Source organism: Alnus glutinosa, chromosome 9, assembly GCF_958979055.1.
Source record: "Alnus glutinosa chromosome 9, dhAlnGlut1.1, whole genome shotgun sequence".
Taxonomy (NCBI): domain Eukaryota; kingdom Viridiplantae; phylum Streptophyta; class Magnoliopsida; order Fagales; family Betulaceae; genus Alnus; species Alnus glutinosa.
This window is the reverse complement of record NC_084894.1, coordinates 24284461-24300596: the sequence shown is the minus strand read 5'-3', so window position 1 is coordinate 24300596 and position 16136 is coordinate 24284461. Positions and strand designations below refer to the sequence as shown.

Sequence of the window (16136 nt, the reverse complement as noted above, 5' to 3'; positions counted from 1 at the left end):
CTTTATCACTGTGGAACACAAACTCTACAAGAAGCTAATGAACTTGCATAAGTGTACTCATGACCCTTATTCCAAGTTAAATCAACATTTATTTCAAAAGAAGCTTAAACGGATAAGAAAATGATATATTTAAGTTAACATCAATTAACTGATTTGTTATAATCAGTGCATTAAATGATCATCCATGGCCTTTGTTGGGAAATATTCCCGATAGTTAGTAAATGGGCTGACAATTTCCTTCGGCCCATTGACTAACTTTAATCCTAAGAAAGGGCTCAGCCCGTTGATTCATCGGGTGGCAAAGCCCGAGCCCATCCAAGAGTATCTTGCAAAAAGTCAAGGGAATATTAAAGTCCCAAAATATCAGGAGACATGAATGTCCACGTTTCGGATACATGAAGACCCACGTCCCCATGTTCCGGAGACATGAAGACCGACAATCTAGAGGCGTAAAGACCCACGACCCCTGGATTGTAGGGATCCTGAAAAGCCCGGGATCACTACTCAAAAACCAATTCAAGTCCTCACTATAAATACACACAGGCACTCAGGTATTCTCTACTTGAAATTATTGTTATTAAGCACCCATACACATTCTTTCATAAGACTGACTCAAGCATCGGAGTGGGTTTAGCTGGCAGCCCCAGCAAGTTCATTTATGATCTTTACTGTTTTATAGGAAGAATGAAGAACCTTCCAGAAACTTGTGCCATCATACCGAAAACTGTCTTAACAACTTTTTTCTTTTTTTTTTAATATGTAAAACTACATTAGCACTGAAATTCATAAACAAGAAATTAAGGTCCACATTTGTTGCATTGATTTGGACATTTTTGAACATTTAGAGCTGCAGAAACTGTTTATTGGTGACCATATATATATCATATATGGCTTATTCAAACACAGAAAATGATCATCTCGGCAAACTACTTATTGATACCCAAAACTCGTACACGATTCAATTTTGATTCTTTATCACCAGTTGCATTCTTCTCTCAATTGGCTTGGAGTATTCTTCCATGATTTTCTTCATCGCCAACTGTAATGGACAAAGACCCATGAGATATGAATAACTTTGACAGAATAATTGAAGCTCGATCTTGAACTCGTCGATCTCCACATACATATATATTCAGGATATGAAATTTAACAGCCAAAAAAAGAAAAAAAAAAAAAAAAAAAAAAAAAAAAAAAAAAAAAAGGAAAATTCAATAACCATTTATGTTAAAAAGTGTAATTTAGTGTATTTATCTTTCAATTTTCTATTTTAAATTTCACTCGCTGTTAAAATTTTTCGTTAAATCCTAGCGAAAGGGTGTCGAAATTTATAAAATAACACTCCTTTTGAAAAAAAAAAAAAAAAAAATTGCAAGATTTAGGCATTGGTCAGGATTTAACGGAATTTGCATAAATATCCATGCATGAATCTTTGAAATTTTTTTATATATTTCTTTTTTTAAAAAAAAAAAAATGGGTACTTTGAACATTTTGAAATTGAAAGATGGATCCACTAAATTGATACTTTTTAAATTTTAAGGATATATATGATTACAATAGTGATGAAAGAAAGTGGACAGAAATTTCCTACAAATCGATTTGTAGGAAATTTCTTATGACTCACATATAATATTAACATGTGTCTCTTGGCATGTGAGAAGCATATGTTTTAATAGCATATACTTCTCACATGCTTTTTTAATAGCATTAATAAAAAAACATGTGCTTCTCACATGCTTAAAGGGACATGTCATTTTTATATGTGGATCGTAAAAAATTTACTACAAACCGGTTTGTAAAAAATTTATGTCCAAAGGTTGATATGATAAGTGAAGTTTTCTTTAAAGAAGAAAGTACCTTCACGAGCATTGATGGAGATCGGAAGGTGTGACGGTGAGTTTTTAGCCACCGAACGTGCATTGGCGGACATCTGCGTGTTTGTAGCTAAATTTGCAACTGTACTGACAGTACTGTATTTGGACGACTCATTCCGGAGCAAAGAAGTGACAGCTTCTTTTACCTTCTCCACCACACCCATATCACCAGGAGTTCTTCTGGGACTCATCTTCTCCGATATCACTTGAGAAAGTGCTCTCTCATCATCCCCAGGCTCAATCTTATGAATCAAATACTCCTTCACCGAAACACCCTTATCCCAAATTTGCTCTCCAAAACTAGCATTTCCGCTGTGTGGAGCAGCCGGGGCTGAATAAGCTTGTGGACTCGCCGGCGTTGAGTAAATTTGTGGAGCTGGCCACCGGCATGACAAGGGTTGTGGAGCTTCCTCGCCTGAAACGGTTTGTGAAGCCGTCGGGGCTGAAATGGTGAGGCCTTGAAATTTTGAAGCAATCGCATGGGTTTTTTCATCCAATGGTGACAACTTCTTATTGGCAGTCATAGTTTCAGTCATTGTAGGCTTTTGCTTTTCTTGCTGATCGGCACCACCAAGATTAACACTGCATGCCAAAACATGCTTCTCAGAAACCACGTGAACTGCTCTTGGATGCTGCCTCGCCGTTTCCTTGTACCCTTCAGGAGCCAGCTCCGATTCATACACTAAAAATTAAATATTTTACTAAGGAAATTAAAGAGAATCCATGCACCAAGCAAGAAGGATTTGTTTCATAAGGGGATTGATCAGGTCTCCATATATACTTGGGTGCATATACGTTTAATAGTTGTGCAAAAATTTCACTAACAATGGTTAATAAAAAGTTGGTTCAAAAAGAACCAAAATTTAAAACATAAAACGATTTTAAGGTGCCTAAATATGTGATAAGTAGCATTTTATGACTTTTTTTATTGTTTAATTTTGGTTTATATTAATTTGATCCACCAAGGTGGATCTGTCATGGATCATAGGACAGAAATAAATAGTTATTTGAATTTAATGAATTCTTTTATAACTTAGAGGTTTTTAAAATTAAATTATAATGAAAAACCTAGCCCGTATAGAACCACGGGTGGGTTATAGGCTAGTTAAAATAAGATAGAAAAAACATGGGAATTAATAGATAATCTATTAAGCAAAAAGAGAAGGGAATTAATAATGATGTTACTTGGGGCTCCAAGGTATTCAGCATCTTCATCGTCTTCATCATCATCCAAGCTGACACCCCAAGAGGGTGTGGTAGCACTGCCACCGGTGCTGCTACCATCCTCACTATGCTTCTTCTTGCTGAGAGAACGTCGAATTTTCTTTGCCTTATCCTTAACTTTGGCCAGAACTGATTTCTTGTGAGGGTGGGCGGCATAATCTTCTTCTGGGTCACGATGGTCCTTCCAAAATGTATAAGGTGATGAAGAGGACGTTGTTGACCACTTTGAACCTTCGCCTCCTGTGCATGCATGCGTCTAAACTTTGTTAGAATGGGAATTAATTAAGCGTACGTACGTGATCAAGGCATACATAAATATATAGAATTAATTAATGTTCATGCATGGAATTAAGCTCCCTGATTAAATGACATAATTAACAAGTAAACCAAAACAGTGATGCTGCATGTATATATAGTTAATTTGAAAGCCATGGTAGATATATACGTAAATATATTTATTAAATCCAAGGTTTTATCTATCCTATTAATTTTCATAATAAATTAATTATTGATAATGTTAAAGTATTAATTAAAAGATTAAATATACAATTTCTTATTATTAGGCGGTTATAACTTTTAAGTAACGGCATCTGCTCGCCTAGGCGGGTGGTTACTAACCATTAGGTTATTGCGGTTATTAAAGGCAAAACCACTTATTAGTTAATGGTCCTTTTACGCTTATTTTAGTGTTTTGAGTCACTTTTTATGGCCTATTTTAAACGATTCTGAAAATGTTTTGAGCCTGTTTTAACACTTCTATTTTATTTTAAGATTTAGGTTTCGTTTGGTTTGTGAAATGGGTATTCCATTAGAAAAATGAATAGTTACTATGAATGAGAAAGAGTGGAGTGGAATAATTATTCCACACATATACCATAATTGGAATTGACCCAAAATTACTAAAAAAAACTCACATAATTTCTTATTTTTCAAAAAAAAAAAAAACTCAAATCTTAAAAAATAAAAATAAATAAATATTGGACCTTAGATCTGTGGGTGGCCAGAGGCCACAGATCTGATCTAAATTCTTTATTTTTTTTTTCTTTTGTTTTTTTTTTTAATTTTTAAATTTTAAATTTTAAATTTTTAAATTTTTTTTTAAAGTTTAGTTTGAAAAAATTAAAAAAAAAAATATATATGATTTTTTTTTTTTGAAATGTTATATATTCCCTCAAGAATAACTATTCATCTTCGTAAGGGAATGGTTATTCTCATAGAATATGTCCCTATCAAATAAAGGAATAGCTATTCTAATAAAATAGTCCTTTCATTCCAAAGACTTATTCTGCGAACCAAACGATACAGTGTTTTAGGTAAAATACGTATATCTTGATTCCATATTCCAGCTTAAAAGTAACAAAAATAATTATCATATCTAAAACATTTGATTATTTTTCTACAAGTAATTAAAATCGATATTCTCAACAAGTGGGTTTTTTGTAGAAACATAAAAAATATAGGGACTAGGATAGCAATTTTTGTTGCGTCGTGTGGGTTTGCTATGCTAGCTAACGTGAGCCAAAATTGACTCTAGCTATCATGTGCCACGAACGCCACCATAAACGTCTGCTGGTCTAGTAATATTATCAAAGATAATGAAAGATTAATTAGCTCGTGTTTGTTTATCTGCCTAGGCGGGTAGCAGTTAATAACAGTTAATAATTACATTCGTACAATCCTATTTACAGGTAATTTGAATCATTTCAAGTACAAACAAATTCCTTAAATTAAAGTAACTAAATCCCTTAACTTAGGTAACGAAATCAATGTTTATCATAAATGATTCTTATCCTTATCACCTAGCTATCAGATTAAGCTTTTATGACAAATTGTGATTTTAACATGGTATCATAGCAAAAGCCATGAATTCGAATCTGACTTCATAATTCACATCTATTTCAATTAGATATTTCACATGCATGTTGAGCAAACATATAGAAAAATTTGTACATAGACGCAAGAACACAGTTTTTCTTACTTGACCGACCCTCTTACATTAGACAAAACTGATGAAAGTTGTGTAAAAATTTCTAGCATAGAGGGAAGACAGGTTTCCTTCTTCATTTATTATCCTTAGTTTATAAATGCTATGCTCAAACAATATATCCACTGGTTTAAGGCAGAAATGTCTGAAAGGATTTACCTCGGAGAACTTGTTCAACAGTGAGGCCGCTAGGGCTCTTAGGATTGTCACGGTGTCTTTGCATGCGGTCGAGTTGAGCCATTGCTCCAATTCACGACAAAGGCCAGGGTCTTAGTATTTCAAATAACTGTTTGTGGTTTTGTCAATGCTCCTTAATTTATGTCTTATCATGGAGAGAGATTTAAGAGAGAGGATTAATGGTGATTAAGCGCTGGCTTCGGGGGTTCTTAATTGCATGGACAATAAACAAGAGCCACATGTCATCTTGTTCAGATACATGTGGGCTCCATTATTACACGTGGAAACAGAATGTAGTGTGTTTTAGCTTGCCAAGTGGAACTCAGGGATGGTCGAAACACCAAATATTTGACCGGGCTAGGAGAGCAACCATCTTCGGATCTTCCTCTTCTTAAGCCTTATGCATTGGGACAGGAATTTCGATCTTGTGATGGACATGGAAGCAAGTACAAGAGCCAGGAGTACTCAGCTGGGACCTGATCCAATCAAGCAGGCATATAAAATACAATAGAAATGGTGTCTTAGTTTATACACAAGCATTCATAGGTTTGAAATGCCTGATCATTTTTTTTTTTTATAACTTTTTCTCCAGTAATATCTTCACTTCTCTTCTCAAATTCTACGACTTGTTTTTCTTGTAAAATAATGCTACTTTTCACACCAATTTATTACACTTATTTTATTAAGGTGACCGACAGAGGCGGAGCAGGGGGGTCACCGAACATGCCCCCTCTCAACCTCCAAAAATGTTTCTTACCCATGGTAAAAAATCTTCTAGATGCCCTGTTTGCCTACCCTCAATTACAAAATCAATAACAGTTGAAACTCAGCCACCAAACTTTAGGGACAAACTTTAGCTGCGGGCATGTCTAGAAATTTTTATGGATTTTAAGTTCAGGTTAAATTAAAATGTGGAGGAAGATAAAGAGAACTTAAGAAGCACGATGCCCCCTTAAACACACCGTTTAAATAAAGTTTTGTCATTTGACTGTTTGTGGGCCACTACCTTAACTTCTTTCTTTCTTTTTTTGTTTTGTAAGTTGCCTTAGCTTCTTTCATTTGAGGCGTTAGTGGGCTTAGGAAAAAAAAAAACACATTTGTGGGCCAATGGGTTTGGTTGAGAGACCAAACTCTAAAAACTTTTCAAAACAGCACAACACTAATAAAAACAAAGAAGATGATATGATACATGTACTACAAGTGCACTACAAGTGCGCAACATTAAGGTATATTGGGATGGAGCCCACACATGTGGGTCCTCTCAAATGTGCCTTGGTGTTGTATACTTGTAGTGCACTTGTTGTAATTTGAGCATTACCCTAAAAATAAAAGTCTAAACTCTAAAGTATATACTTAAAAATAAATAAATCAAATCAAATCAAATAGTATATTAAGGCTTAAATCTATAAGGAAAAGCTGAGCAAGAGATAAATTAAAGGTCATTGACAGTTAAAAACAAAATTGAGAATTGCGATTTAGACTTGTTTGAAATTTTGAAGTTTTTCTTTCAGTTTGCTATTTCTTTTTTATTCAAGCCTTTAACAATTCAAATCAATTTCTTTTTTAAAATTTCTCATTTCTTAAAATATTTCATGTAATCAAACTTTACTTTGATTAAACTTTTAAATTTAATTGCTCAATTAAATTAATTGTTATGAATATATATAGTTTTTCTTACATATTTTAATTGTATGAAATATATAATTGTAGTTACCAGAAATTATGAAGAACAACAATGATTCCATTATGCTCCAATCAAATTCTAAATGAGTTCGTGCCGAGGTAGATTTAACAAATATAAAAACATATATTTGCTTAAGAATTTTTTTTATTACCATCCTAATAATAGAGACTAAATTCGAATGACATATCTAAAAAAAAAAACCCTTGTCAACCAATTATGAAGACTCGTCAAAGATAATTGAATAAAGCAACAAGTTAGGCTAGGCATGACATAATAAATTGTATGTTACATTTATATGTTTTAAACAATATAAATGAATTTTTTAGTTATATTTTAAAAAATATATATATTTTTAATTAAGTTTTGTTTAACTTTAGTTTTTTTTTTTCTTTCATAAAAGGATATAAAAATAAAAAATAAAAATCTTGTCCGCACTGAACCAAAATCCTAGCTCCGCCACTAGTGGCCAATCACCCATAATTCTTAAGAAGTTATATATATTTTAAATCTTAGGTATTTTAAAATTTTTTATTAATTTCAGAGAAAGTATCCGGTGTTGTCACCAAATAAAAGAATAGGAATAGTTATTCTATTTCAATTTTTTCGAGTAATACATATTCATACTCTTAAAGGAATTACCATTATATGTACCAAACGTGCTCTAAATCAATTTGCAGTGTATGTATGGCATATATATATATATATATATATATATATATATATATATATATATATATATATATATATATATATATATATATATATATACACACATTATAAGTAAGATTAAACTTTGTTAATAAAGAAAACTAATCACAATAGAGTGGGTGGGTGCCCCAACATCAAAGCCACAAACACAAATTAATATAATGCTTGAACAAATCAAACAAATGATTGAAAATGGATCAAAAACTGACCCAACACATTGTTCTTTGGACTTGAATGCCAATAAGAAGACCACCATATATGGACGAGAGAGCCTTTGCCTTCTTTGGATGACGCTTGCAACACTAACATGAGGACTTGGAGGCTATGGCAGGGAAGGATGCACTGTAATTAATTGATATGGAGCCATTAACGAGGAGCTTCATACTGATGTGACGATGTCCAAGTCCAACAGGAGGGATGCTGGACAAATGAAGCGCAAAGGACATTTATTTATGCATGCAGTCTCAACAGAAAAAGGAGGTCACTTGTGACGGGGGGAAATTGGAAACGATTAAAGATACAAAAAATCTATAAATCTGCAGTTCCGATGGGGGTGGGAGAACGGCGAGAAGGCGCATGAGCGCATGCAGAGAAAGGGGTGTGGGGGGTGGAGGCCGGGAAAGTTTGGGCAGTAGGAGACAGGGATGGGGGGAGTCGAAGGTATAGTGGGTGATGATGAATGACATATCTAAGCTTGAGGGCCTAGATCTGTTACCTAAGGGTGGCGTGTGGGCTCACTCGAAGAGGGAAACGGTCAGTGGAGTGAAGAGGTGGTCGATGAGGGCGGAGGTGAGACATGAAGGTGGTGGCAAAAGAGAAAGAGTTGTAAATTTGGCTTGCAAAACAAATGAGAAAGAAAAAGAAGAGAGCAGGAAGAGGGGGTGAGGAGGAGCAAAAAGAGAAGGGTACCCTTTAATTTTTTTGTATTATATTTTATTATATTCAAAATTTTGAATACAGAGAGAATTTGTTTTTTGAAATTATGTTTAGATAGTCTAAAAAATCTGAAATAAAATTAGAAAAAATTGAATAAAATCTTAGTAGAATTTAAATTCTAAAAAAAACCAAAACATGTTTTTGAAAAATAATAAAATATAGTATGAATTTTGATGACACCCAAACATGTTCTAAAGCTCTTTCCTCCTCCCCAAGCGCTCACATGGGAGCACTACAAAAATAGCTGCATTTTGCCACTTACATTTCGCCACGTGTACGGACACAGTACACGTGGCGAACAGTTTGCCACGTGTAAATGACCATGTGTGCGACTCGTGTTAGATCCGATTGTCACTAATTACACATTTTGTTGCGTGTACCACAATACACGTGGCAGATTAACCACGTGTATTTAATACACGTGTCTGACTGTCAGCCACGAGTATTAAAATACACGTGTGTAAATTTTTTTAAAAATAAAAAAAAAATTAATTGTATTTTTTATTTAATTCTTTTTTAAATTTTTAATTGTATTTTTAATTTAATTTAAATCTTTTTTAATTTAGTTTTGTTCTTGTTTTTTTAAAAAAATTTTGGGTTAATTACTTCTTCTTTTTTTGTAATTTTCTTATTTCCGATCAGAAATATCGCAATATTTATTTTACCCAAAAATATCACAAAATCAAATTACACAAATCAATAATTAATAACGTATTTGTTAACTACGCAAATCTTTACAAATAAAAAATAATTACAAAAAATAAACATATTCATTACTAACAAAAAATAACAAAAAATAATTACACAAAATAAACATATTCGTTACTAACAAAAAATAATTACACAAAATATCTACAAATCCAAAGGGCGTCCCTGCGGATCACGAGGTACCGTCTCAGGCGTGTTCTCGCCAACCGGCTATTGCTGCGCAAAGGATGGTGTAGCAACAGGGGAGTGCTGGCTCAACCGTCGTCCAATAGGCGACAACGGACCAACTGTTGTCGCATTACCTGCAAGTAATAAAAACAATTAAAGTATATAATATTATACGCAAATTTAAAGGGGTAATGAAAACAAATTAAAATTAATTTTGTCGTATACACAATATAAATCATACCTGCAGATGCACTACTAACAGATGACGTACTACTTACGTTTGCAGGTGAAGACTGAGCACCAAGGCATGCTTGTTTTACAAAAGGAGAAGAGAGTCTCTTACTAAGATATGAAGCTTCTATCCCTAGAAACAAAGAGAGAAGAGCCTACTACATATATTATCTACTTCTTGTAATTATATCTTGTAATTTTTCCAGATACATGTAATGTTTTTATTTGTATTTAAAATTTATATACAACTTTATTTGTTGTTCTTTTGAAATAATAATAATAATATAAAAAAGTCCAATTATCATATTGACTAGTATAAGAAGAACCTTGATGATGGTTTTCCATCACCAATTTTGTCCAAATAAATCCAAATTCTATCTTCTTTAAATCATTACCAACTTCAGGGGGGGGGGGGGGGGGGGGGGGGGGGGGGGGAAACTAATTATAATACTAATCTTATTACAGTCCATTAGTAATCTAAATAAAAATAAAAAAACTAAATTTTGTGACCCCTTTAAATTGGTGAGAGAACTATTTTTCATTCAGCTTTAGCATTGGACAAAGTTTTATTCAAATTGGATTGAAAAAAAATTACCTTAAACTCAGACTACTCTCATTTAGCAACCCCAAAATTACTAAATTTTGGTATCCATCCCATCCACTCTTTCAACATTTTATCTCCACCCATCCAACTCTTCTCACTTCCCATAACTTATACAATGCATGTAGTCCATAATCCTTAATCCATACTTTTTTTTTTCTTTGATGATATAACTCTTGAAGTGTAATGTTATAAATAATATTTTTATCTTACAATTATTCTACCATACTGATGAAACAATTTTAACTATTTTTTGAATAATTCCTTATTAAAAAAAATAAAAGATCCAAGATTAATTGAAACTGTCACGTGCCATGTGAGGCTTGTAGAATAATAGTAGAATAAAAAATAAAATAAATTTTACCATTTTTTAAATTCATAATCCCTAGAAGAAAATACAATTTACCCCTCAAAGTTTGACCAATTTTTCACTTTAACCTTTAATGTTTAAAAGTTGCAATGTGCTTCAATAAAGTTTTCAAAATTCTTAATGTGAGTAATCCGTTAGTGATTTCGGTCTTTTTCAACTCAAATTATTGAAAAGGCCAAGATGCCATTTTTTTTATAAAAAAATAAATAAAAAAAAAAAAAAAAAGAAAAGAAAGTAATTTTTTTTTTTTTTTTAGAATAATGGGAGAATAAAAAATAAAAAATAAAAAATATTTTTTTAGCATTTTTCAAAATTTCATAATCCCTAATTCCGAACTTTTTGTAGACGTTGTAGACCTCGCCCAATGCACAAAATCCACTCCTAAACCCATTTCTCCAACTAAAAAGTAAAAAACCAAAACCCCTCTCGCTGACGCTGACTCGTCTCTTCTCTTCTCTGCCCCCCTTATCTCCACCAAACTCCAAACTCCAAACCCCGAAAGCCATGCCCTCCTTCGCCGCTCCAACGCACATCCAATCAACTCCTCCTCTCAGCTCATCCCGGCGAGCATTAGCCTCCCCCACACCAAAACGCACCGTCCAATGCAACTTTTCGCTTCCCTCTTCCTCTACCTCTTCCGCAACCAAAAATACTAAACCCCTCAAATCCTTTGTCAAAACCCTCGCTGCCGCCTCCGCCTCGTCCCTCCTCCTCCACCTCCGTTCGCTCTCCCCCAATCTCGGCGGTTCTGGTGGCGAAGGAGGAGGCTTCGGAGGATCGGGCGGTGGAGGCGGTGGCGGAGATGGCGGAGGCTTCTGGAGAGAGTTCTTCTCTCCGGCATTGGCCATTGCCGACGAGTCCCAGAACCAAGAATGGGACTCGCATGGGCTTCCGGCGAACATCGTGGTCCAGCTCAACAAGCTGAGTGGGTTCAAGAAGTACAAGGTATCTGATATCCTTTTCTTCGATCGCCGGCGGTGGGCTACCGTCGGCACCGAGGACTCGTTCTTCGAGATGGTGTCCCTGAAGCCGGGCGGGGTCTACACGAAGGCCCAGCTCCAGAAAGAGCTCGAAACCCTAGCCACCTGTGGAATGTTCGAGAAGGTCGACCTGGAGGGGAAGACCAACCCGGATGGCACAATTGCGGTGACAATATCGTTCACGGAAAGCACGTGGCAGTCAGCGGACAAGTTCCGGTGCATCAACGTGGGGATGATGCCGCAGTCGAAGCCGATCGAGATGGACTCTGATATGACCGATAAGGAGAAGATGGAGTACTATCGGAGCCTCGAGAGGGACTACAAGAGGAGGATCGATAGGGCCAAGCCGTGCCTGTTGCCGCCACCGGTGCACCGGGAGATCATGCAGATGCTGAGGGACCAGGGGAAGGTTAGCGCGAGGCTGTTGCAGAGGATTCGGGACCGGGTCCAGAAATGGTACTACGACGAAGGGTATGCGTGTGCGCAGGTGGTGAATTTTGGGAATTTGAATACGAAGGAGGTGGTTTGTGAGGTGGTGGAAGGCGATATTACGCAGGTCAACATTCAGTTCCTTGATAAGCTTGGCAATGTCGTTGAGGGGAATACCCAGGTCGCCGTGGTGAAAAGGGAAATGCCCAAACCGGTATTACTCTTTTCTTTTCTTTTTTTGGCTTGGTTTGTGTTTGTTTGTTTTTGAGCTATTTTGATTGAGATATGAAATGGGCAATTGGTTGTTTTTGGATTAATTATATACTTGGCACACGAACATTCTAATTGGTGATTGGTTTGTTAGGTGCGTTTGGAATTGCGATTTCGTAGAGAAAAAGTGCGATTTTAAACCAAATCTCAGAAAATGAACAGTTTGGAAACTGCGTTTTTAAAAAATTGCGATTTGAAAACGCTAAAAAGTGCTTATTCAAATCGCAGGCAATAAGGTGTTTTTTTTTAAAACGCAGTATTTTAAAAGGTTAATCTGCAATTTTAAAGGCCAAACTGCATTTTTAAAAATCACTTTTTTAAATTGCATATTTTTAAATCATTATTTTTAAATCGCACTTTTTGAAATCACAAACCCAAACGGACCCTTAGTGTGGTATGCTTCATTCCAAACTTTACGGTGCTCATTGGCTTCAAAATTATACGCTTGGTTTCAAACTTTAAGTTGGTGATTGGTAGCTAGCATTGCGAATGGATGATTGATTGGTGAATGTTTGAATTGGACTGATAGCAACGGGGCCAAGTTTTTAACATAGAGATATTCAATGGCTAATTACTTGTTTTTGTATTAATTTTAAAGGCCAAACTGCATTTTTAAAAATCACTTTTTTAAATTGCATATTTTAAAATCATTATTTTTAAATCGCACTTTTTGAAATCGCAAACCCAAACGGACCTTTAATGTAGTATGCTTCATTCCAAACTTTACGGTGCTCATTGGCATCAAAATTATACGCTTGGTTTCAAACTTTAAGTTGGTGATTGGTAGCTAGCATTGCGAATGGATGATTGATTGGTGAATGTTTGAATTGGACTGATGGCAACGGGGCCAAGTTTTTAACATAGAGATATTCAATGGCTAATTACTTGTTTTTGTATTAATTACATGTTTAGTACAGAAGCTTTGGAACAGGTGATTGGCTTGTTAGTGTTTGCTTAAATTCAAGCTCTATGTGGTTCATAGGGTTTAAAGTTATATGCTTTGGTAAATGGGTGATTGGTTTTTAAGGTTTGGAGTGGATGATTGATTGATTGATTGATTGGTGAATGTTTGATTTGGGCTGACAGCTCCGGCCAGGTAAAGTTTTTAACATAGAGGCAGGGAAGCAAGCTCTGAGGAACATTAACGGGCTCGGTTTGTTTTCGAACATTGAGGTGAACCCACGGCCTGATGAGAAGAACGAGGGAGGGATCATTGTTGAAATAAAGCTTAAGGAACTAGAACAGAAGACAGCTGAAGTTGCTACAGAGTGGAGTATTGTTCCTGGGCGTGGAGGACGTCCCACTTTGGTATACTTTATTTGATTATTTATATGTCTGCTCTGTTCAGAAACCATCAAACTTTTGGGGTCCCAGTTTTGAAGATCTCGTTGTGCTTGCTTTTGTCTTGTCTTGTGTTTGTTGTGTGTTTAGGCTTCATTGCAGCCTGGTGGGACTGTTACTTTTGAACATCGGAATCTCAATGGGCTAAATAGATCCATTAATGGTTCAGTGACTACTAGCAACTTCTTGAATCCTCAGGTAGGCTTACCTTAAAGTATAATTTTCTGTTGTATGTGTATGATCTGCATAAGATCTTGTATCGCAAAATGTCCAAAGTATATTCTTTCCTCAGGATGATCTTGCTTTCAAACTTGAGTATGTGCATCCTTATTTGGATGGTGTGTATAATCCACGCAACCGTACTATGCGAGTGAGCTGCTTCAACAGCCGGAAATTGAGTCCAGTCTTCACTGGCGGGCCAGGGGTGGATGAAGTCCCTCCTATATGGGTTGATCGAGCAGGCGCTAAGGCCAATATTACAGAGGTAAGTATGGTGGTTTTTTTTATCCATTGCTTTGTTATTGTGGGCAAGTTTTAGTAAACTTATGGTGGTGATCTAATGTATATGCCTTGCAGAATTTCACCCGTCAGAGCAAGTTCACGTATGGACTTGTAATGGAAGAGATAACAACACGTGATGAAAGCAGTCATATCTGTCCCAATGGTCAAAGAGTGTTGCCAAGTGGAGCAATTAGTGCAGATGGACCTCCTACAACCCTCAGTGGTACTGGCGTTGACCGAATGGCATTTCTACAGGCGAATATTACACGTGATAACACCAAGTTCTTAAATGGAGCTATAGTCGGTTCAAGGGATGTATTTCAGGTGAGCTTAGATGCTTGTGGCATATAGCTTTTTCTTGGTTTGTTAATATTGATGCCCTATAATTCGGGTTTGAAAAGAGTGAGGGAAGGAAGAAAAATGCATAAAGATCTTTAGGAAGGAAGCCATATAAGCAGGTTCATCTTAATTTCACTCTATATTTGTTAGGAGCCTTCCTTCTTCTTGAAAGTTTATCTCTCCACAAATTGATAGTTTCTGATAAGTTGAGAAGATTTCTGCCCTTGGGCTCCAGCTAGTTGCCGGTTTACAACGGATATAATTGCTATTATGACAATTGGAGTTGGTGAACAATTTGATGTGGAAGTTTTTGTCTCTACAAAAATAGATTCTGTCATCCATTTAGTCAAATTCTCTACATGACATTTTTTTTTCCTAGCTAATGTGCATATTTTATGTACAAAATGCAGGTAGACCAAGGCCTTGGCGTCGGCAGCAAGTTTCCGTTCTTCAATCGCCACCAACTAACATTGACACGATTTTTTCAGCTGAAGGAAGTGGAGGAAGGTGCTGGTAAACCACCACCACCTGTCCTTGTCTTTCATGGCCACTATGGTGGCTGTGTGGGAGACCTTCCAAGTTACGATGCTTTTACCCTTGGAGGTCCGTATTCTGTGAGGGGTTACAACATGGGTGAGATAGGTGCAGCCAGAAACATCGTTGAGGTAGGAATTTCGAGATGCAAGTGTTTGATTAGCTGTCCTTGATGTAGTCGCCTACTTAATGTTTGAGTGAGAGAGAGCATAAATTATTACAAAAGCTTATTATGATTATGCTTATGAGATTTTTAGTGTTAAATGGGTAAACCAATATCTGATTCCCTTTCCTGATGTTGCCTCTACAGCTAGCAGCTGAGCTACGGATACCTGTAAAAGGTACACACGTGTATGCATTTGCAGAACATGGCAATGATCTAGGAAGCTCAAAGGATGTCAAGGGGAACCCAACAGAGGTCTACAGGCGATTGGGACATGGGTCTTCTTATGGTGCTGGTGTCAAGCTAGGCCTAGTACGAGCCGAGTATGCTGTTGATCATAACTCTGGCACTGGTGCATTTTTCTTCCGATTTGGAGAGAGGTTCTGAGATGCAATTGGCTTCATATTTTTGAAGGACATTTTGTTCATTAGGTTTTTGGATAATCTGCTGGAATTTTTTGTTGTCTCGTAAAGGCTTTTTCAGATACTTGAAACTATATATATGAGTTATTTAGAGTGGAAAGCACTTATGTTTTTATTTATTTATTTAATATTATTATTATTATTAAATATTTTTGTCTTTGTTGAATTATCTCTACAATTATTTTTTTGTCTTGGACGAAGAAGGATTTGCAACTCCAGCTGTTTGAGGGCTACAATTTTTGCTCGGGTGCTACGACATCAAAATGTGGAATTAGAGGGCGATGCCATCTAGATTGTGCAAGCATTGAAAAAAGAGGAAAAGAATTGGTGTAGATATGACTAGTGTGATTGAAGACGCAATAGTGATACTAAATAGTTTGCAATTCTGGATTGTGAACCATGTCAAAAAAGTGGCAAATAGAGTATTTTATAGGCTAGTTAAGGAAGCACTTGTTTTTATGGTTGAACATGTTTATATGGAGGAAGTCTTTGATT

At 35.9% G+C, this 16136-nt stretch overlaps 1 protein-coding gene across 1 annotated transcript; it reads left to right on the top strand.

Annotated features, from left to right (window-relative positions):
- The first annotated feature begins 11050 nt into the window (after window positions 1-11050).
- On the top strand, window positions 11051-15741 carry LOC133877603 (protein TOC75-3, chloroplastic). Its single transcript, XM_062315982.1, has 7 exons — window positions 11051-12285; window positions 13428-13649; window positions 13773-13880; window positions 13975-14166; window positions 14259-14507; window positions 14933-15187; window positions 15367-15741. Exons 1-7 carry the CDS (start codon window positions 11167-11169, stop codon window positions 15604-15606), a joined length of 2385 nt encoding a protein of 794 aa, XP_062171966.1. The 5' UTR covers window positions 11051-11166; the 3' UTR covers window positions 15607-15741.
- The last annotated feature ends 395 nt before the right edge of the window (window positions 15742-16136 follow it).